The 25,653-nt window shown below is 32.7% G+C and overlaps 1 protein-coding gene across 5 annotated transcripts in view; it reads left to right on the plus strand.

The window, feature by feature from the left end:
* Positions 1–25,653, plus strand: part of LOC148948272 (potassium voltage-gated channel subfamily KQT member 1-like) — a 420,960-nt gene that overhangs the window by 273,660 nt on the left and 121,647 nt on the right. For all 5 annotated transcript variants that reach the window (XM_089093855.1, XM_089093854.1, XM_089093858.1 and 2 more), the window contains one exon: positions 14,820–14,965. In XM_089093855.1, the coding sequence (XP_088949981.1) occupies positions 14,820–14,965 (146 nt within the window). The remainder of the gene's footprint in view (positions 1–14,819; positions 14,966–25,653) is intronic.

A 25,653-nucleotide genomic window follows, 5' to 3' on the forward strand; every position in this document is an offset into this window, starting at 1 on the left:
TAATCATTTGGCCCTTTTTGCTTTTTTTGTGTCTATTTGAAAAACTTGGAAGTTTTCCTGTCATCTCTTTGGGAATTTTACGCGACTTTTTGTTTGATTTTCTTTGTGTTTAGGAGTTTTATCACATGTTGTGCGGTTGCACTATTTTCACCACTTTTTGTCATAATAATTGCTTGGCAGTATATTTTAAAACTAGGGCCTCTCGGTACTTGTTCTTATTATTCTGAGAAACGAAATTCGGATAATTTTGAGAAACAGAAAAATTATGAGAAAATAAAAAATATTTTCAGGCAGATTTAAATCCAACACGAATTTTAATTTTTTTTTTCTCACAAATAATTTGTGAAGAAAATTGGGACGAAAGAGATTTTTCTTTATTGGTCTTTTGCGGTGCTTAGAGTTGTGTAGGGGAAGGAGGTCTTCCAGTTAAAGTTGTATATATATATATACACACACATATATATATATATATATATATATATATATATATATATATATATATATATATATATATATATATATATATATATATATATATATATATATATATATATATATATATATATATATATATATATATATATATATATATATATATATACACACACACACACACACACACACACACACACACACACACACACACACACACACACACACACACACACACACACACACACACACACACACACACACACACACACATATATATATATATATATATATATATATATATATATATATATATATATATATATATATATATATATATATATATATATATATATATATATATATATATATATATATATATATATATATATATATATATATATATATATATATATATATATATATATATATATATATATATATATATATATATATATATATATATATATATATATATATATATATATATATATATATATATATATATATATATATATATATATATATATATATATATATATATATATATATATATATATATATATATATATATATATATATATATATATATATATATATATATATATATATATATATATATAAGTGTATTAAGTGTATTTAAAAGACAGTGGTCATATAAACAAAACACTGAAAAAAAAACAAAAATAAACCACGCTATAACGCTCAACTAATTTAAGTTGCTGCCTTTCGTACTTCCAATCCTGTCTCTAAAAAGTAACATAGCGCAATAATTAAGTCACGCGAGGTAGTCCTCAAATACCAGAAAGCAGTGGTACCTCCCCTCGAAAAAAATTATGCCTCAAAATCCCCAAACTTTGGCATCTGCTCAAAAAATGGCCCAGCCCATCACCCAACACCCCGCAGAGGGAGCAAGTACATATGCATCACAAGTTTTAACCAATAAAAACACTATCTACCGTTCCGAAATCTTTCTTTTTACGAACGTGCCTGACTGGATGGAGCATCTATGATGATAGCCTCCCTTAAACTATAAAAAAATTAAATTGCAAACAGCCTTCCTTTAGGCCAATTAAAAAACGAAAAGGGCTGGACATATTCTAAATGGCTTAGGCCCTTATTTCACCTTCCCTGGCCGCTCCAATGATTTTACTAAAAGAATACTTATTCGAGAAGGAATTTTTCAGAATTGTTTCGGTCTAACCTCACAATGTTTGTAATTAGTAATCAATTTACCGAAAGAAAAATAATCCAAAATGTAATAGACACCGTCCCCCTAATAGACATTAGGTATCATATATAAATTCCGATTGCAATATTAAAATTAAGCTTCGTGGTATCAGTGTCTGGGAACGGGAATTAGTAAAGCTGGAGATAAAAAGACCTTTATATTGAGCTATTTTCTTTTGGATATGTCGGCTGACAAATTTATATATTTGTAGTTGCCGCTTTTGATTTTGGAGGGGCTTCTTGGTGAGAATCAACTATAGAAGGCATTATTTGATATCCCTTTTTGTCAGTACAGAACCAAAAAGTGCGCCAAATAAAATATAACCTCCCTCCAACGAACTCTATCTACTAGTAACAGTATGCCAAACCCATATCATAAACATGTAGACATATTTACTGTGGTATTACCAAGAGGAGACATCCCACACTGAAAACTGCAACAACATTATCAAACGCTGCACCTGCAATTAAAATAGTTTTCCGAGAGAAATTGTCCCTAGATGCCCGTCTGTTAATTCCTTTAAAAGAATATTTAGCAGACACAACTATAGGAACAAGATTTAATTAAATAGTTGATTAATGTCACATCAGATCCTTAGTATTTAGTGGCCTAGAACCAACTGTATCTATCAAAAGAAATGTCATTTTTAGGAGGGTCTTAAACCCGCAGCCCCCATAAGTACAGTCCTTATTTTCCAATTTAATGTTACCATGATAATGCATATACGTTTTTCATTGTGCCCAATTAATAAAAAAAAAAAATGTATTTTTCAATTTTGGATTGTGTCATAAATGAAAAAAAGTTTCTTGCCGAGAGTGGGGATGATTCATAACTAAAAAACATTATAACATTGAATCATTTTCATTCTTTTGGCAAGAGTACCAAATCGGTTGATATGTTTGTTATTATTGCACTATTATACGTTTATTCGCTTATGTAGTCATTTTGTGGTGTTCTTAATCAAAGGACTGAATTTTTCATTAAACTCAATGGGTAACCAAATATTTAGAAACAATACCATATATATTTATCAATAAATATTACATTTTAAACATGCAAAAATTACATGATTATGATTCATTTTATCCTATAGTAAAAATTCACATGTTTTTAGCTATATGGTTTTATTTTTGTATGATTAAATTACAAAAATTTGCGTGTCAAAAAATTTTTCTCCTGGGAATGGAAATTTATAGCGCTTAATAAAAAGGATCATTTTGTTGTGTCACTTTCTTTCATTTGGTAACTGAAGGTGACAAGGTGATATGTTTGTAAACATCACATTCAATTTCGTGACATCGATGAGGGACATTTGTTCAGATGATAAAAGTGCTAGATTAAGACTTAGAAATGGCGCTAATTTCTTTTACTTTTTATTTTTAATTAATGTTCAAAACTAATATATTTTTATCCTTATCAGTTTAAGATTATTTTTATAAGTTATTTTATAAGTTATTTCATTATGATATAAAATAGTCTTCTCTAATAAATTAAAACCATAGTTTTGGGCCATTTTCTCGGATTACGTTTTTATTAGAGTCCACCCAGCTTTAAATGGGTACCTGGAAAAATCTGGGGAATGTAAACAGTAAGGGTGTGCGAAAGCAGAGGATAATGGGCCCCCAACACCCCATTGCGCTTCCTGGCTGAATGGCGAAGAAACAGAGATCAGCACCGCCGATAGGGACTGTAAAGTCCAATGCTGTATTCTTTACCTTTACCTTTTTATGCTTTTATTAAAAGTAATATATGCTTAAATTACTGAAAAATATTTTTTAAATGAAGGTACACCTTAGGCTAAAAAGGGCCAAAAAAGATGAAGAACAGTTTCTTGGTCTCGAACAACGCGTTGCTCATTTTTTTAGAATTAGTTGTAGTGGTCTTTTTACGATTAAATAAAAAAAACAAGTTTTTTTAACTGAAAGTAAGGAACGACGTTAAAACTTAAAACGAACAAAAATTATTCCGTATATGAAGGGGGGCCGCCTCCTCCTCAACGCCTCGCTCTTTACACTAAAGTTTTTTATTGTTTAAAAAAATAGAGTTGTGAGAAAGTCAAACTTTAGCGTAAAGAGCGAGGCGTTGAGGAGGGACAGCCCCTTTCATATACGGAATAATTTCTGTTCGTTTTAAGTTTTAACGTCGTTCCTTACTTTCAGTTAAAAAAACTTGTTTTTTTTATTTAATTTTTGAACGTTTTTGAATTAATGCAGGTTTTGATTTTGGCTCACCGTACATGAATAATTAAAACAAAATTTGTATATTATATTTGGTTAAATGGCTTTCTTGAAACTTGTTTAATTTTATTTACGGACGTTTTTATTAGTAATAAATATAAGTAACTTAGAATTAACTTACGTAACGAACTTCTATATTCATAAATTTTTAACACATATATTAGGGGGTTCGCCCCTAGTCAATACCCTGCTCTTTAAACTATAGTTCTAATTTTTTTTTCCATTTATTTAAAAATGACCTATTAATCACAATAATTTTATCATTTGAAAAACTTTTTTTTTTTTATTTAATTCCTGATCTTTTTCTTTTATAATGCTGGGAAATCCGGTGCCCCCTTCATAGCAATGTCCCTTCCACCATGAAAACTTCCTTCATGGAAAGATCCTTCCATATAGCCCTCGACCCTCTCCTTCCCCCACCTACCAGAAAAAATCTCCTCTGAAAAAGTCTGTATACTTCCCAATAACCAATACTATATGTTAACATTGAGTAAAGTTCATAGCTTTCAGCCCTCACCCTGGGGACTTTGGGGGATCAAGTCATCCTAAAAGACATTTTTATCATATTTTCAAACCATGCTGAACAAAATAGCTATCTCAAAATTTTGATCGGGTGACTTAGGGAAAAAAATGAGCGTGGGAGGGGGCCTAGTTGCCCTCCATTTTTTTTGGTCACTTAAAAAGGGCACTAGAACTTTTAATTTCCGTTCCAATGAGCCCTCCCACGATATTCTAGGACCACTGGGTCGATACGATCACCCCTGGGAAAAAGAAAAACAAACAAACAAAAAAACACATAAACACGCATCCGTGATCTTTCTTTTGGCAAAAAATGGAAAATTCCACATTTCTGTAGATAGGAGCTTGAAACCTCTACAGTAGAGTTCTCTGATATGCGGAATATGATGGTGTGATGTTCATTAAGGTTCTATAACTTCTAGGGGGTCTTTCCTCCTTTTTTTCGAAAATCAGCCAAATTTTCTCTGGCGCGTAACTTTTGATGGGTAAGATTAAACTGAATGAAACTTACATATTTGAAATCAGAATTAAAATCTGATTCTTTTGATGTATTTATTGGTATCAAAATCCCGTTTTGTAGAGTTTCGGTTACCATTGAGCCGGGTCGCTCCTTACTTACAGTTCGTTACCACGAACTGTTTGATTTTGTTTTGAAACTGTTTTCATACAGGAAGTGTATTGCTTAATTTTTTTTTTTTTAATATAAGAATCTAAAATCATTCTATTTAAGTTTAAATTTTAATATCTAAAAATATGTTCACACTTAAAATAATACGAAGGAGTTCCCCTCCTAAGACGTGTTAAAATCAGACACGCAGGAAAAAAAACATCCAAGCCTCTAAATATATTTTTGGCCTGTGGAAGCAATCTTCTAGACCTTTCCTTTTCAATTAGCTGAAATCTACTTCTTGCAATGTTTATATATCCTCTCACAGTTCATTATTACATTATACTAAATATATCAATAAGCTTCTAATAATCCAATGTTTACAATTATCATCTATTAGCTTCAATCAATGAGCTTCTAATAATCCCATCATCAGTATTTTATTATATATAAAATATATATATATATATATATATATATATATATATATATATATATATATATATATATATATATATATATATATATATATATATATATATATATATATATATATATATATATATATATATATATATATATATATATATATATATATATATATATATATACATATATATATATATATATATATATATATATATATATATATATATATATATATATATATATATATATATATATATATATATATATATATATATATATATATATATATATATATATATATATATATATATATATATATATATATATATATATATATATATATATATATATATATATATATATATATATATATATATATATATATATATATATATATATATATATATATAGTTTTTTTTTATATTACACCACATCATTGTTATGTTATGTTTGTTATTATTATTATTATAATAATTAGACTCATTAAACTGATTCGAGGCTTTGTGAATGAATCTAAATAATATTTAATATTATAATTATTCATTCGGAATAGGAATTTTGACTCTTTGCGATCTTGTTTATCTTCTTGCGATATTTCGAGGATTTGAAAACGCTTCGACTACTGCATCTTAAATAGAATGCAATAAAAAATATATTAGATGAAATGTGGGTCATAAGATAGGAAGAGAAAACGACCAGATCGACTTTTTTTATTTGAAAAAGAAAGAAGCTCAATCCTAATCTTTTTTTTAGGCCAAGCAACTATTTCTATCGGCTGGGAGAGTTTTTTCACTGTTTGTAAAAACAGGCCATATGAAGCCATTCTACCAGTGTGACTAAACTGACCATAACCAGTGTCTAGAAATATATGACTTTACCAATTGTGACTTAGTTCTACTAAGTTATTCCTGTTCTAAATTTTATAGAGACATTTGGGGAGACAAATTTATCATCTTGGGAGACAAATTTATAGTATCTAATAATATTGTGAGTAATTTAGTTTCCTCTCTTCTGCAGAAATGAGAATCGTAATTCTACTTTAGAACACTTCAGTAATCTGTTAAATAATTTTCTAAGATCAATCATTTAAAGGTTAAAGAGGAAAGAGAGTAGTAGTTACTCGGGATTTCAGCTAATGAGTGCACTAATCCATTTTTGTTTTCATTATTCTTCATTGGCTCACAAAAGCAACCATCTTAATTTATAATAGTGAAACTAAATTAAATTTTAATAACAAGATTAGCGCTATCTTATGGTTGTTTATTTGAAATTGTTTTTTTGAGCAATTGTTACCTAAGCAATAATATAATAATGACAAGCAATGAGATGGTACGAGGAATTAGAGGGTACAAGTCCAAAAGTTCGTGGTAACGAACTGCAAGTAAGAAGCGACCCGGCTCTATAGTAACTGAAACTTTAAAAAACGGAATTTTGATACCAATAGATATATCAAAGAATCGTGGTTTATGCTGGTTTCAAATATATAAGTTTAACCTTAACCATCAAAGGTTACGACCCTGAGAAAATTTGCCTGATTTTGAAAAATAGGTAGAAACACCCCCTAAAAGATATAGAATCTTAATGAAAATTGTACCATCAGATTCAGCGTATCAGATAACCCTACTGTAGATGTTTTAAGCTCCTATTTGAAAAAATGTGAAATTTTGTGTTTTCTGCCAGAAGAAAGATCAAGGATGCGTGTTTATTTGTTTTTTTTTCCAGGGGTGATCGCATCAACCCTGTGATCCTAGAATATCATGAGAGGGCTCATTCAAACGGAAACTAAAATTTCTAGTATTCTTTTTCAGTGACCAAAAAATTGGAGGGCAAATAGACCCCCTCCCACGCCCCTTTTTTCAAAATCGTCCAATCATAATTTTGAGATAGCCATTCTGTTAAGCATTGAAAGGTGGAAGGTTGGTTGAATAACTATGGTGAGGTTGAATAACTTGAAAGGTTATTCAACCCTTCAAGGAAAGGTTGAATAACCTTTTGAAAGGTTGAATAACTATGCCTTCGGGGATATCATGTCCCTCTCACAACCTCTGGGGACAGGTCTTTAATTTACAAAATTTGCCCTATTGTTTACGTATAGTATTTGTTATAACATATAGTATTTGTTTATGCTGGTGGGATTGTCTTCGGTGATAACTTTCCATGGGAAGGAAGTTTCCAAAGGGTAAATTTTTCAGGGGAACTTTTTAACAGGGGGAATATGTCAGAATTCAATATAAGAAATTCTTCTTATGTCTTGCATTCTCTTTTCCGTCCCAAATTTACGCGTGGAGAAGTTAAGGGTAATTGTCCGGGGTAAAAATTCACCAGGATTGAATTGTCGAGAGAATAAATACTTGGGGAGGAGGGATTTTTCTATGGAGGAGGAGGAGTATTTCCTGGCATTCTTTAGAAACGATCAGAATAATTATTCAAAAACGTTCAAAAATTAAATAAAAAAAACAAGTTGTTTTAACCGAAAGTAAGGGGCAACATTAAAATTTAAAACGAATAGAAATTATTCTGTATATGAGGGTGTTACTCCTCCACAACACCTCACTCTTTACGTTAAAGTTTGAATTATGTCCCAATTCATTAAGAACAACTCCTGAAACACAAGGTTCGTTTAATTAGAACAATAAGAAGCTTTTTAATAAGTACCAAAAACTTTAACGTAAAGAGCAACGTCTTGAGGAGGAGTAACAGCCTCAAATACTTAATAATTTCTGTTCGTTTTAAGTTTTAATGTTGCTCTTTACTTTAAGTTGAAAAAACCTGTTTTTTTTTATTTAATAAAGTCAAAATGAAAGGTTAAAGAAGTTTTTATTATGCAACCTCATGGGTAGAAGACTTTCAAGAATTAAATTTCTGATAAAACAGATTAATAAATCAAACTCCATCAGGAGATGATATAAGCTTGCTAATGTAATCAAAATGGTGTTTTCTCTAAATTTAAGTAGAGCAACACTTTATAAGACCCAGACACAGGTATTGCTGACAACTATTATTATTATTATTATTATTGTTATTGTCGTTTTTTGTCCAAACTAAAAAATAGCTGAATACGTAGAACAACACTTAAAAATACAAATAAAAATAGAGAACACATATATCAAGCACATAGCAAGCGCTTATAGAGTAACACATAAACAAAATATAGAAAGTAATAGACAAATAATAGGAGAAGAAAAAACTAAGATAAAATGAGGGGAAAATGTTAAGAAACAAAACTCACAACTTAAAGAACCTAATTAGGTGGTGAAGCGGAGAAATACGGACACAAGCTTTAGTTGATGGATTTCTGCAGCAGTAACTAACGTTTAGTCTAATATCAGGAACGTCTATCTATAGTAACCTCTGTTTACACTTTACTTACTTACTTAATTAAGACGAGACATATTGTGTTCAGCTCAACTCGGTATCAAGAAGCTTGAGACGTCTTTTCTTGATCAAAGTGGAAACATCTAGTTTTTGTCCATGTATTAACATCAGCCGTTGGTTGCTAATTATTTGCGACATCCTTATGTTGCTAGTGACCTACAGGCATTTCCGGTCAAGCATGTCAATCTGATGATCTTTCTCTACCTTGAGTGACCAGATCTCACAAACATTTAACAAAATTGAACACCCGTATAATGTGTAGATCATGAGTTTCGCTACGATGTTTGTTGCCCTTCTTGTCCCTTGCAGTTTGTGGAGCTGGCCAAAGACGGGCCAGGCTTTGGCAATCTTGCTTTGAATCTCACTAAAAGCTCTACAATTAGCATCTATCAATGAAACCAGATAATCGAACTTTTCTACCCTCTAAATGGGCTCTCCATTGAGATATAAGCTACTATTTTCTCAAGTTGAAAAATAGTTTGTCTTTGGGATACTAATCACAAGTCCTGTCTTACTAGCACCGTTCGAAAAGAATTGACGATGTGGGACATCCTTGGAGTTATCGCATGTGCTATTTCAAATAGTCCTGTTAGCTCACTATATGTCTGTAAGCTATGTTAGGGTATTCTAATAGTGTAATCTTAACAGGTCGACCATTTTCGTTTGATAACCGATATCATTCCAATTTGTGTATAAAATGTTGTTGAAATACAAATATGATTTACACATTCCATTCCAGGGCAAAAACCTTTCTGATTCCTCCTTGTTTGTTACTCTCGCTCTTTCTAAAGCGTTTTAGTATACCAACTACAAAATCTTCTCAGCTATGTCTGTTTGCAAGACTCTCTGGCTTGATTTTACAATCTCCTTCATCTCCTTTCTTGAATATGGAAATTATAGCAGCGTTACGCTGGTCCTGGGATACATAATCAGCTCCATGACTTTGCTAAATAGGTTCGTTAAGGCTTTAACCAGCGCCGAGCTTGCTTTGTATATTCCTGCCAGTGGGTCGTCCCCACCTGTTTTCTTGTTGTGAGAGACTTCACGGCTTTTCCAAAATTACTCTATTGAAGATACATCGCAAGGATAATGCTGCACAGATGATGGGGCTACAGGCAGCACATTTTGGCTGGGCTAAACGGAGGAAATTTGGGATGTAGCCTGGCCTATCCTATTTAACAAATTCTTGGTATTATGTTTTCACCAGTGCATTCTTTCTATTTCTCCTGTGATCTTCCCTATCTGATCTTTTCATATTTTCTGTGGCGGTATCCTCATTCTCTTCCATGTTCAGCTTTCTGAGGATTACATATTGTTTACCGGTTCTACCTCTAGTTGCAGCCTCTGTCTACACCAAACGATGCTAAATAACCAACTAAAGCCAGTAGTAAAAAGTCAAATACTGGAAATCTTATTAGTAATGATTATATGTGACAATGTACAGCAACAGACACTCATAATTACTGACTCATTGCCCCATGGTATATCAGACACTCTTGAAAATACATTTCTATTCAAGAACTCTTTTTCCTTTAATCCTTTTATTTCAAAATAGGAATACTCAAAATTAAATCTATTACAATTTAACAGTATCTATTGAAACTAAGACATGTTTCTTTTCGTGTAAATCCAGATAATTTGGAACAGAAAAATAAAAATTTGGCGATTGTCAATGTTAAAACCAGAATATCGCCCAGAAAATATGTTTGATATTAGAATTGGGATAATCAAAATTCAATCTGGATTTTCACCTGGTTGGCCTATGCCCAACCCAAGCTAAATTTATGCTTTTTGACAAAAAAAAAGAAGAAAATCGGAAAGCACAGAATACAAATCTATACTTTTTGTAACTTTAGCACCATATATATTTTCTACAGAAGTGTAAAATGCGAAATAGTAATAAGTTATTTTGGAAATGTCCTGTCAGTGTGGGGCCAGGGGTTCAATCTCAATTGCCACAATGCCGACGCATGGACCTTTGTTGTCGAAAATAAATTTTAGTCCACTGTGACTATACCTTTTTTAATAATGATTTGCTATCAAATAGTTACCCAGCTCACTGAAAAATAGACGAAATATATTGTCGGTGCTGTTGTCGTGCAAACTATGTTTGTATCAACGAGTTTGACTATAGTTTCTTCCTGGACCTTAGTTGGTGAGTTGCCAAGTTTCTCAATCAACAGTAAGAGTATACAATCCAGATTGTTACTGGAAAACACCCGATATGTCCTTAAGATCTTAAAGGCGACAATAGTGCATTTTGTAGTATATTTTATAGTCTTTTGTGTGTTGACTCTTCTTATGTTTTGTTGTTTTGTTGCTGAGTTGTTTCTGACATAACAAGCTTGAACTAAAAGTTTGTAGGTTTTCTGTGCGTTTTTTTCCCGAGATGCTTGAGTTTGACGTGATTTTATCTTTAGACGGATATTGCGGCATTGTAGCGATTTTCGATTGTTTGTAATTGAAGTGGTTGTAAGCCCCTTGTCTGCGAAACTTAGTTAGTATATTTGTTTCAATTAGCCTTTTTTCTATTTTTTATATAAGATTCGCATTGAGAACGTACTTGTGTAAAAGGCCAGAGGTATTCCTGTTTTTTAGGTTTCCTCTTTTATCATAAACTCTGCTCCTTATCCCTAGAAAGGAAATCCCAACTCTGTGGATCTTATACTAGCCTAAGCATTAGCCTCTCACAACTTCAAGAAACTGAAGCCAAAATTGAGAATAGCCTTGTAGAATATCCTCAAGTAGTGGCAACCCTTCATTTAATTGTGGCCTACACACCAAACACCCCTCAAATTTGATTTTGAGTTAGATTTTCTGGGAGATGGAGCAAAGATTATAGGTATAAAAATATGGGATTAAGGAGGGGCTTGAAAAACTGTTCGGGAAATAGGCGTGGGAAAGTTTAAAAATGGTATCAATCAACCTTCATCCTGACTAGAAAAACCCCAGCTTATCTTTGAATTAACTAAAATCAATGACACATTGTGCACGAAGCACAATACGTTCTTAATTTGACATAAAAACTTACTAAGATCACAAGATTTGTTCTGCCGTCCTCAGCCGAAAAACTTATATGATTAAAGGATATCTTATTATACGCATTGAAAGATAGCTCAGTATTGAGCATATTTCATCCCCGAACGGAATTAAGGAACCATCCTTACTTACAAATCATCTAAAATTTTTATAAAATAAATTTTTATAAAATTTTTATAAAATTTAATAAAATTTTTATAAAAAATTTTATAAAATTTTTATAAAATTTTTATAAAAAATTTTATAAAATTTTTTATAAAATAAAACTTATATGATTAAAGGATATCTTATTATACGCATTGAAAGATAGCTCAGTATTGAGCATATTTCATCCCCGAACGGAATTAAGGAACCATCCTTACTTACAAATCATCTAAAATTTTTATAAAATAAATTTTTATAAAATTTTTATAAAATTTAATAAAATTTTTATAAAAAATTTTATAAAATTTTTATAAAATTTTTATAAAAAATTTTATAAAAATTTTTATAAAATAAAACTTATATGATTAAAGGATATCTTATTATACGCATTGAAAGATAGCTCAGTATTGAGCATATTTCATCCCCGAACGGAATTAAGGAACCATCCTTACTTACAAATCATCTAAAATTTTTATAAAATAAATTTTTATAAAATTTTTATAAAATTTAATAAAATTTTTATAAAAATTTTATAAAATTTTTATAAAATTTTTATAAAAAATTTTATAAAAATTTTTATAAAATAAAACTTATATGATTAAAGGATATCTTATTATACGCATTGAAAGATAGCTCAGTATTGAGCATATTTCATCCCCGAACGGAATTAAGGAACCATCCTTACTTACAAATCATCTAAAATTTTTATAAAATAAAGTGAATGCTTTAAATTGTTGCATAGAGAGAATAGTTTTCAGTTACCGTTCATTAGCTTAAGAGAACAATTTTCATGAATTATTGTAGTCAGGAATAAATCGGTGGTGTAAGGAAAGTCCTTTGGAGGAAAAAATCTTATGCCCCTCCCAAAAACAAAATTATTAATTTATAAAAAATCTGTAATTTTTGTATTCAGAGATTGCTTAAATAGCTAAGAAATAGGTATACTTTTCCCAAGGCCGTATCCAGGGGGGGGGGGTTACCCGGTTTGAACCCCCCCCTCCCCCCCCCGAAATTTTTGACCGACTCGAAAATAAGTCGAAAATTAGTAAAACCTAGGTAAAAATCAGTAAAATTAGTCGAAAACTGAGTCAAAAATTAGTAACCCCCCCCCCCCCAAAAAAAAGTCAAAAATTAGTAAAACCCCCCTGAACAAAAATCCTGGATACGGCCCTGACTTTTCAACTTCGAATTTCTTCTTGCATCTTACCATAACGTTGGTTTCTGGCGCAGTTCTTTACTCCAAACCCCACCCCCTACCAATGGTCAAATATATACCGTAAATTGTATGTACGCAATGAACTTTCCATATATTTATTGTCTATCCAAGCGCTGTGAATGTCCGAAATCTGGCTAATGTCGTCATTCACCGCTGAATATCCTAGTTTCCTTTTTCTCTCCTTGGACTCAATTAGCTTTGTGATTCAACTTTTTCAGTCTTATGCAAGCTATGATGGTAAAAGTTGAAGTTAGGTTAGATTATGTTAGTTTAGGTTAGCCTACGTTAGGTTAAATTTGGTAATAAATTTGACATAGCCTAAGCTGATTTAATCTAACCTGTCATCATCAAACCTTGCATTAAACTGAAAAAGCTGACTGGCAACACTGAATAAATCTAAGGAGAAAAAAGTTATTTCGGTCGTTCACCGGTGAATGTCGACATCCACGAATTCCGAACATTCACAGTAATACATTTACAATTTGGGGCATACATTTGATCATAGGGTGGGGAGAGTTGGTGGGTAAAAAATTTGTGACGGAAACGAATTTTAAGCTAAGACTCAGGACGGAACTCTAAACGGAAAAGTAAGCCTATTTCTTAGCTATCTCAGTAATCTGCGAATCAAAAAGTTTGCCAAAAGATCTTTGATGCCAACATAGTGGCTCTAAAAAGACCTTTTACACAATAGGACCATCTTACTCCAAAATCAGCTTGGTTTCTCCCAAATTAATATGCATTTTAAAAGTTTTTTTTTAAATTTTCAAACTCTTATAGATTTACAACCTTCCCAATTATGCATGTTGTTATTTTCTTAGCTTTTCAAGTTTTGCCTTTCAAGTTGAGATGAAAGCCAAAATCTTCAGGCTCCGGTAAAATGTTTAATACCGTGTATAAACTACGGTACCTATCTATTTATTACTTCTTTTTTTTTTGCACTTCGCACTTTTGCCACTTTGGTCATTTTGCTTTAGATCCTTGTCTTCGAAAGTATTTTCCGTCAAAACTGTTTTGCAATCATTTTTAGTAAAGTTTTCATGCATTTTTACTTTTTTAAATTTTAGAGTTATAATTTTTCGCTATAATTTATATATTTATAATAGTTGTAATTATATATTATTTATTGGTCTGATAATATTTAAACAAAACAATTAAAAACGAACAAAAGAATTTTCCAAAAAATAAACACTATCATCTACTAGTCATGTATAACATTATGGTCGTCAAATGGAAGGGGTATTGTTAAGTGATTTGGTTACTTATAAAAATGTTAAACCTAAATTACATATGTTCATGATAGAAAATAAGAATTTTTTTTTTCTTAGAAACACTAATCTCCTATTTTCTGCCATTCCCTATCATTTTTAGCCTGTGAGTATGTCCCCTTTTTCTTATGGAAGGGGTAAGGTTAAATACTATCAATAAAAGTTAGTGACATTTTCTTTCATAAAGGACAACATTTTTTAATGTCATCACGCCTCTTTGAACGTTAAAAAATTTCACCAATGATTTATAAATTTCAGTAATATAGTTTGAAAAGAAATTAATATAATTGAAAGACTAATACAAATACCAAAACTTCTCTTTCAGGTTTAAGCACAATACATCTTTTGTAACTAGGCTACCCACTATAAGAAGAAAAAATCTACAATCTCCCGGTTACAAAAGTCGCTTGACAAATACAGATACAAGTAGATCTGACATAAGCGACTACCATGAATCAAGAGGTTCATCAGGTAATTTTCTTATACATAATGATATTTAGATGTATATATGTATATATACATATATATATATATATATATATATATATATATATATATATATATATATATATATATATATATATATATATATATATATATATATATATATATATATATATATATATATATATATATATATATATATATATATATATATATATATATATATATATATATATATATATATATATATATACATATATATATATATATATATACAGATATATTTATATATATATGTGTATATACTATCTTTATATGTGAGTAATAATGGCGTATTTATATATTTATTCTATTTCTCGAAAATAGCTCACGTTTTTTCGGGACAATTGGTCTCTAGGAAAATTTTCGCATAAAAAACGGTCTAGATAGGTCAGAAGTCTGAGAAAAATCGTCAAGAGCCTGAATTTTGGTTTTTGCAAATGACGTCATGTACTATGTTATTACATCATATAAAAATTTCTTATGACATCATGTATGGCATAATACAAGTATTTTCAGCACTTGTGCATTTTATGGTACACGCCGCTAAGTCAGGTTTGGATAATGAAATATAATAAAATAGGATGAATATATAATAGTTTAGAAACAAATTTCGGCTGTATTTTAGCAAATTAGGGGGCGGGGGTGGGTAAAGCATAACACATATTAAATATATAACCTAATCTAGGTACCTTCCCCCCCCCTAAACCCCAAAAAAAAAACAATTTAAATATTGTAAATACAATGAAAACGACGCTTCGCATTCCATTTCTCTATTACAAATACCCGTTTGACGGGTATCCATTAGTAGTTCCTTGTACAAAATATAGCGGTGTGTACCATAAAATGCACAAGAACCGTATTTTCTTATATGATGTCATGCATAGTATAAATAAGATTGTTGAGTTTCCAACGCAACAGTTATTTATATAATATAATGTTTGTTGGAAGGCCCAAAAAACAAAAATTTGCAGTTGCAGTTACTATAAATGATGATTCTTTGGAACCAACACCTGAACTAATGTGTCAAAAATGAAGATGAAGAGCAAAGACACAGGCGGTTAGAATATATGTGAAAATGACAGTTGGAGCGTAATAAAAATGAAAATAAAGAGCAAAGACACACGCAGTTAGAAGACATACGGGAACGACCAAGTAAGCGAGTTAAAAATTAAAAATAAAGAGCAGCAAGCCAATGAAGGTCAGCTTGGACAGCGAAAATAGAAACTTGCCAAAATTGAAAATGATAGTGATGATGATTGGGTTTGGGATTTTGACAGGGATAAGGTCACCAATGCCTACCATATCTTTGTTAAAAAAACAAAAGTTCGGCGATATGTATTTCATAATGACGAAAGATAAGCCGAGGTGTAACGAAGCAAATAAACTGATAATGATAGCGATGATGTTTTAATTTTGGATTTTGACATGAATAAGGTCATCAACACCTACAATACCTTTGAAAATCAAAAATATGGACTGGATAAATTGTTGGAAGAAAAAGAAGCTTTTGTCCCACCACCTGAAAGATTAAAACAAACAAAGGTTCGGCGATATGTCTTTCATAATGATAAAAGCCAAGCCGAGGCAAAAGAAGAAGTTTTTTATCCCACCATCTGAGCAATTAAAAGAAACAAACGTGGTCGTCAATGCCTTCCATACCTTGTAAATCAAAACCCTGGACCAGATAAATCGTTGGAAGAAAAAAAAGTTTTTGTCCTACCACCTAAACAATTACAAGAAACAAAGGTTCGGCGATGTGTCGTTCATAATGACAAAAGACAAGCCGAGACAAAAGTTAAAAGTCCAATAAAAAAAAATATAATTTTACAAAGACATTCCTTTCATTTTACGGGACATTTGTACGTCGTGAAATCAAGAAAAGGCTCAAATTTTCTGCGTTTAGAAGACAAACGACAGTGAGAATCTGTATATATATAAAATTTTGCTACATGTACATATATATATATATATATATATATATATATATATATATATATATATATATATATATATATATATATATATATATATATATATATATATATATATATATATATATATATATATATAAATCTTGTATGTATATTTTTAAATAGTTAAGAACTACAAATTTAATCTGATATTAAGCTAATACCTAAAATTGAGGGAGTTTCGAAAGGAAATCTATGGAGAGTATAGGTTTGATGAAAGATGGCTGGCGCGTATAGTGATTGATGAGTGTTTTATAAGTGTTGAAAGCCTAGGACAATTTCTCAGGCTGGCAATGGAGCAGAGAAACTGGTATTATTTAATTTGTGCAATGTTTTTTTTGTGTAGTATTAATAGAATTAAATTAGTCATTTCATATTGGCATGGTTCTAGGGTTTGTAGAGCTTGGTTCTAGGGTTTGTATTGGCATGGTTCTAGGGTTTGTATATTATTTTTTGTCCGAGATAACCTCCAACCTAAACTCAACCCCGCCCCCAACTTATCAGATTATGAGGAAATTCTATGGCTGAGCCTTAGACCGAAAGTACTTCCCCGCCTTTTCAATTTAATTGTAACCGCTGTCTTTTAACGTTCTCCTAACCAAAGTATTGACCAGAAACACAAATTTATACAACAATTTCTTCTAAGTGCTGACTTTGTGTTATCAAAGTATCCGAACGCTGGTATTTGCTTACTTGGCGATGCGAATGACCTGAGGATAGACTCTATCTGCACCTCTCTTAATATTAAACAACTGGTCCCCTCAGTGACACAGGCCTTTTTTCTTTTGGATCATGGCTGACCAGATAAAGTTGGCCAGACCTTTATAATTCTAAAAACCTTGATGACAAAATTTTGATTTTTCATAATAAACTAATTGATTCCTACTCATTATGTTTCCCAGAAAAAAAAATCAGAAAATGCTCCAGTGATAAACCTTACATAAATAATCACATAAAAATGTTAATCCGCACGAAAATAAGCTTATTTAACAGGGGTAATTTAGCTCAAGCAAATAAGTTAAGAAAGGAATTAAAAAGTCAAATTAGAAAAGCTGCCCGAGCCTACTATAAAAACAAAATTAAAAGCTTGCGCCATGATAAACCAAAGAACTGGTACTCTGAAATTAAAAAAACTTACCGGCAAGAGTCAATAACAACTAAATTTTAAAATAAATTAACCTCCAAAGGCCACAGCTAATGACCTCAATAAGTTTCTGGGTTCTACTGCCCAGAGTCTCCCACCACTATCTTACGCATTTCCAGATATTCCTGATCCTTTTTCGCTCCACATATTTCTTCACTTGATGTTGTAAAAAAAATTGAAAAACTAAAACGATCAAGTATTTGCCCTTTAGATATTCCTATTCCTCTGATTAAAGCTTTCAATGATTACCTCTCAAAACCCCTATCCACCCTGTTTAATAAAATTACCGAATCTGGAAAGTTCCCTCAATATTGGAAACAAGGCTTTATTACCCCAATCAAAAAGAAAAATTGGAAGCCTGGCTTTGATGGCATTCGTCCTATTACCTTCACCTCAATTTTTTTAAAATTGTATGAAAGTTTTCTCGCAGACTGGCTTAAGATGAAAGTCCTCCCCCTCATTGATCTTAGACAGTTTGGTAATCTCAAATCCACGTCAACCTCTAATTACCTGATCCATCTTGTTGATACCATGGGTAAATTACTTGAAAAACCTAACACTTGGCTTAATCTGATTTCTATTGATCTTCAAAAAGCTTTCGATTTGATTAACACCAAATTACTCATAGATAAACTTATAAATGAATTCCACATTGAAACTTTCCTTGTTAAGCTCGTTGCCTCTTTTTTCTCTAATAGATCTCAAGCAGTTGAATATCTAAATTGTTTCTCAGATCATCTCCCCATATTTAATGGCATTCCTCAGGAGACTATTCTAGGCCCTCTCCTTTTTTTCTCTTATGATTAACAGCCTTTCAAGCCTTTATGACAATAGGTGGAAATTTGTCGATGACTTGACAGTTTTAGAGATATGTCATAAAAACATGTTTAGCAACCCAATGGGCATACTGCAAGATATTGCCTGTGAGGCCTCTTCCCTTGACATGACAGTTAACCCTTCTAAATCCGCAATAGTCTCAGTAAGTTTCCTTAAATCCCCTCCCCTTTTTCTTGCTCCCATTCCTCCTGAAACCTCTGTCACATCTCTTAAACTCATTGGTGTTACAATTTCTTCCAGTTTGAAATGGGATGCCCATATAAATAATATCCAACGACAAGCAAACTCCTCGCTTTCCCTCCTTAAACTTTCAAATAAATTTAGTTGCACCCAATCACATTTACTACAAGTATACATTTCTTTTATGCGTCCCATATTAGAGTATGCTTGTCCTGTGTGGCACCCTGGCCTCTCAAATGAAGAAACACAAAAACTGAAAATTTCCAAAAGGGAGCTCTAAGAATTATTTTTAAAGAGGGCAAGAAACCATATTTGCATTTGTTAAATATTTCAAAACTAGAGACCCTCGAGAGACGACGAAATAATTTGTGCCTCCGTTTTGCAAAAAATGCCATAACAAACCCTCGGACGGCAAGTATTTTCCCCAAACGTCACTCCCCATCCAGATTACGGCCGCCTCGAGCTGTTTCTGAGCCCATCCCTGTTTTATCCCCCATTCGCTGCGTTACTTCCAGATACGAAAGAACTTTTGTCCCCTTTATTACAGAAAAAATGAATTTATTGTCCCAATAGTTTCTTTTTTCCCCTCTTTTTTGTTTATTAGCTGATGGTGCTGCCCAGGTTCTTGTACTCATTTGCTTCTCCCCCCATTTTTTTCAGTTCCCTCTTTAATTTTTATATATTTTATTTTTTTCTTTTTTGGGGGGGGTTATTTATTTATATTTGTCCCCTCCACCCCCCTTCTTGACCAGTTTTTATTTTTTTAACTCTTTTATTGACTTACTGTAGTTGAATTATTGACAATTGCTTAGTGTTCCTTTTAATTTATATGCATTTATGTCTCGCTCTTTTTTTTGTGTATATTCGCTTATTCCCCCCTTCCTTTTTTTATGTCCGTTCTAATTCTTTTTCTGAATCGTATTTGTGTAAGTTTAGTTTGACCAGTTTTTACCTTTTTAACTTTTTAATTGATTTTTTACAGTTTTAATTATTGACTGTTAAATGATTGTTCATTATGATTTTTCTATTTCATTGTTTTTTTTGCATTTTGGCCAGTTTTATTGCAACCATTTCTATTGTCGACTCCGAAGTTCGAATTCGGCCCTTTGTGGGCTTGTGATAGTGATCTTTTTGAAATAAATATCTTATCTTATCTCAATGAAAGTTACTAAAACTATCGTTGTCATTATTATTCAGAAGAACTTAATTGTCAGATTGGCTGTCTGATATCAACAAGCATCAGAAAGCGAGCTCTTCATCTATCTTACTACCAAGGCTGTTGTTTGCCAATGGACATGATTCTGTTTGCAAAGCTGCCATAAAAAGTGTCAACAAGATAATTTTATATTTTCCTATAGCACACCTGAAACGTCGCTTTTATTAATAAGGATATTCAAAATTACATTTAAAAGAGCAAGAAACTATTATTTCTACTGTAAAAATTCGTAATAGTTCAAATTATTGCTCGATTGCTAAAAACTCCAGGGCGAAAGTTAAATTTGAAACCTTCTGGTAATGCAGCAAGGAGAATTTAAAAAAGTAGAAACAGATCTTTTTCACTACGACCTGCCAAGTCTCACAACTTTCGTTTCAAAACTTATGATTTTCTTTTAATAATAAAGAGGTTAACCCTTCTCACAAAAACAATTATAAACATTCCTTAAAAGTTTGAACAGCTGAAGGCAAATAGAACTCGCTGAATGGGTGGATTTCATAAGCCTTCCAAAGATTTTCTTTTCTTCTCCAGTTTTTGAGTAGACCCAACATGATCCGTGGATTCATTGTCTTCAGTACTGAAAACACTTTGTAAGGTCAATTTTTGATCTTCCAAGAATATAGCAGCCAGGCCAGATACGCTCAAAGGGTACATCAGTCAAACATCTGTCAAAGGTTATCTGTCAACTGTCATAAGGTACATCTGCCAGATAAATCTGTCAAAGAGCATCTAAGTTAGATGCTCTTTGATCTAAGTTAGAGCATCTAAGTTAGATGTAACCCTCGAGTAGGCTTTGTTTCGAGTAATCATTTCGTGTAAGGCTAACTGACCATTGGGCCAAGATGTATAGGCATTTTTCTCTGAGTGGAAGAGTGAGTGTAAAATAATTATGCCTCGGCTTTTCTAACAAGAGCCAGTCATTTTTTCTAAAGGCTTATTTCATTTCTAACTAAAGATAGAAAGCCAAAGGAATATCCTTTCAATGGCTTTCAGTCTAATTACTTGGCAATGAAAATATTAATGAAATTCGCTTATCTTTAGCATCTGTTAGAGCAAGCACTTGTCTTTTAGTGCACATGACAAAAGTTCAAATGTGACTTATATTTACTACTACTACTACTAACAACTCAAAGCAGCATCAAGCCGCCTGAGGCCAACACAGCTAGGCATGCTCCTCCTCTATCACAATCTATTCAAAGCCTCTCTTTTTACACCCTCGCACGAAGTTCCAATTTCCTTTAAATCTTTCTTTATGACGTCCTCCCGCCCCAGATGAGGACTATCTGTTTCCGTTTAGCCCTAGACGGTTAGCCGAAAAGGACAATCTTCGGCAATCCGTCATCCCTCATGCACACACCGTGCCTTAGCCATCTCAACCTTTCTTTCATTATAGCCCTAGAAAGCGGTATTGAACCACATTTTTCGTGCAACCTGTTGTTTGAAATACGGTCAGTCAGCCGGGTATCCAGAACAATCCTTAAGCAATTTCTCTGGAAATCCTCTAGCAAATCTTCATCCGCTTTTCGAAGCGCCCATGCTTCAGAGCAATATTTGACTACTGTCATCACTGTAGCTTCTAATATTCTAATCTTGGTTTGCATACTTATCTTCCTATTCTTCCAAACTTTTTTTAATTGTGAAAACACACCCTGAGCCTTGGCTATTCTACTTTTGGTCATAAAATGGCTCATAAGCTAACATGGTATTCATGTGATGGTAAGACAGCAAACCTTATTGATTGTGTTGTAGTAAACCGAAGACTGGCAGGATCAATACAAGATACTAGGGTATATAGGAGTGCTGTTATTGATGTAAAAGTAAAGATCACCATCTAGTAGTGTCAAGGGTTAATTTAAAGCTGCAATATCGGAAGGGTAACTACTTCCCGGGAAGTTATGATGTTCGTAGACTCCAGGATGAGAATTTGAGAGAAACTTTCCAGGAACAGTTGAATACTAAACTTGAGTTTAAAATTTGATAATGTGAAAGATGGTTGGGATAATTTTAGGAAAATAATTTGTGAAGTTGCTGAAGGTGCATTAGGGAAGAAAGCTAGAACTGCAGCTAAGAATATTAGTGAAAAATCTTTATGTTTAATAGAAAGTAAAAACGACTTGTACAAGAATTATCTGAGTGATAGATCGTATGAAAACAAAAGAAATGTAAAGAAAGTGGAGAAATCATTGAAATATGAACTAAGGAGGTGTGAAGTGGAGGCCATGGATAAAATTGCCGAGGATCTGAAAAATGCACCTAGACGGCATAATAGTAAAATATTGTACTGGCACGAGAGGTAGTAGTCAATCCGGACTTATCCCAGTTAAAGATAGGAATGGGGTGGCAATTAGCGATAAGGAAAAAGCTAAAGCGAGATGGGCCGAACATTTTGAGAACTTGCTTAACCGAGAGAGAGTTGCAGGAAAAAAATATAGAGGAAAATGAAACAGTTTGTGATACCTTGGATTTGAAGGAAGATTTGTTTTGTGATGAGGGATTAGCAATAGTACTAAAAGGATTAATAAATAATATGGCTCCAAGTGCTAATAGGGTGGTAAATGAGTTTTTTAAATATGGCGCCTCTGAGGTTAGAAATAAGTTACTGAAGATTATGAATATGATTTTTGAAAAAGGGGAAGTACCTTACGATTTCAGGAAAAACTTAATTAAGCCACTTTATAAGAAAGGTGAGAAAATTGATTGTGGTAATTATTGAGGCATTAGTCTGGTCTCTGTAGGTAGTAAATTGCTTAGTAATATGATACTTTTTAGACTGAGAGATGCCGTAGACAAAGTTTTAAGAGAAGAACAGTGCGGTTTTAGAAAAGGTAGAGGATGTGTCGACCAAATGTTCACTCTTAGGCTAATAATTGAGAAGTGCCTGAGTTTTCAAACACCTTTGGTCCTCAGTTTTATAGATTATGAGCAAGCGTTCGATTCTGTTGATAGAGGAGCTTTAGTGAAGGTTTTATCCTTGTATGGTATACCATACAAATACATTAAAGTGATTAATGCTATGTACGAGAATAACACTGCTGCGGTTAAGGTAAGAGGCTAGCATCTGGTTTCGTATTAAATCAGGAATTAAGCAGTGTTGTGTTCTATCCCCTTTTATATGGATTATTTTGATGGACTTTGTTTTAAGGAGCACAGGAAAGGCAATGGAAGACCACGGAATCAAATGAGGAGGAAAATGTCTCCTTGACTTGGATTATGCTGATAATTTAAGCATCCTAGATGAAAGTGTGAGCAAAATGAATGAAGTTTTAGAAGTTTTGCGAGTTCAGGGTGCTAGAATAGGTTTGAACATTATTGTTAAGAAGACTAAGTCAGTAAGGCTAGGAATAAGTGAAGATGAAAAGGTGACGTTGGCTAATGAAAAGATTGATCAGGTTGAAAGCGTCACTTACCTTGGTAGTATTATTAGTAAGGATGGTGGGAGCGGTGAAGATGTCAAGAGTAAAATACCCAAGGCTCAGGGTGTTTTTTCACAGTTAAAAAAAGTTTGGAAGAATTGGAAGATAAGTCTGCAAGCCAAGATTAGAATATTAGAAGCTACAGTGATAACAGTGGTCAAATATGGCTCTGAAGCATGGACGCTCCGAAAAGCGGATGAAGATTTGCTAGATGTTTTCCAGAGAAATTGCTTAAGGATTGTTCTGGGTACCCGGCTGACTGACCGTATTTCAAACAATAGGCTATACGAAAAATGTGGTTCAATACCGCTCTCTAGGTCTATAATGAAAAAAGGTTAAGGTGGTTAGGGCATGTTGTGCGGATTAAGGATGACAGATTGCCGAAGATTGTTCTTTTTGGCCAACCATCTAGGGCTAAACGGAAAGCAGGTCGCCCCCGTCTGGGGTGGGAGGACGCCATAAAGGAAGATTTAAAGGAAATGGGAAATTCGTGGGTGGGTGTAAAAATGGAGGCTTCGAATAGACTGGGATGGAGGAGGAGCGTGCGTAGTTGTGTTGGCCTCAGTTACCTTGGTGCTGCGGTGAGTTGTTAGTAGCAGTAGTAGTTATTCCTAGCCTTAGTGACTTAGTCTCCTTAACATTAATTTTCTAACCTATTCTAGGACCCTGAACTCGCAAAACCTCTAAAAGTTCATTCGTCTTGCTCACACTTCCTTTAGGATGCTTAAATCATCAGCATAATCTAAGTCCAGGAGACGTTTTCCTCCCATTTTTGATTCCGTGGTCACCCAGTACTGTCATTAATTCTTCCTCGCAAAACAGATCTTCCTTCACACCCAAGGTATCACAAACTTTTTCATTTTCCTCTATATCTTTTCCTGCAACTCTGTCTCGGTTTAGCAAATTCTCAAAATGTTCTGCCCATGCCTCTTTAATCCTTTCCTTATCGCTAATTGTGGTCCCATTCCTATCTTTCACTGGAACAAGTCCGGAATGACTACTCCCTCTCAATTTATGGACATGCCAGTACAATATTTTCTTCTCCAGTTTTTGGGAAGACCCAACATCATCCGTGGATTCACTGTCATCAGTACTGAAAACACTTTGTAAGGTCTATTTTTGATCTTCCAAGAATACAGCAACCAGGCCAGATACGCTCAAAGGGTACATCAGTCAAGCACCTGTCAAAGGGTATCTGTCATCAGTCATAAGGTACATCTGCCAGATACATCTGTCAAAGAGCATCTAAGTTAGATACTCTTTGATCTAAGTTAGAGAATCTGAGTTAGATGTAACCCTCGAGTAGGCTCTGTTTCAACTAATCGTTTCTTGTAAGGCTAACTGACCATTGCACCAAGATGGTTAGGCATTTTTCTCTGTTTGGGGGGGTGAGTATAAAATAACTAAGCCCCAGCTTTTCTAACAAGAGCCAGTTAGTTTTTCTAAAGGCTTATTTCATTTCTAACTAAAGATAGAAAGCCAAAGGAATTTTCTTTCGTTCAGTCTAATTACTTTGCAATGAAAATATTAATGAAATTCGCTCATCTCCAGTATCTATTAGAGCAAGCACTTGTCTTTTAGTGCATATGAAAAAAGTTCAAATGTGACTTATATCTATTTCGTATATTTATTTTATTTTGTATTATATTTATATAATATTTTATATTATATCCATTTTGTAAAGCACGATACTGATGCATGTCTAGAAAGACCTCCATGACTTTAAACGTGTCTGGCCAGACATCTATGTCCTAGCAAGGCCCGTTCACACAGAAAATGCAGTGCTTTTGCTGTGCATGGTACATGCAAGTATTCAGTTCTAAAGTCAAGAACTGAATGTCTAAGATTTAATGCTAATGAAGAAGCTACTTCTCTTTATGTGCTCATCGTATAAGTTTAAAGTACCGAGAGTG

Source organism: Artemia sp. Qi Xiang Cuo, chromosome 9 (assembly GCF_049724085.1).
Source record: "Artemia sp. Qi Xiang Cuo chromosome 9, ASM4972408v1, whole genome shotgun sequence".
Lineage (NCBI taxonomy): Eukaryota > Metazoa > Arthropoda > Branchiopoda > Anostraca > Artemiidae > Artemia > Artemia sp. Qi Xiang Cuo.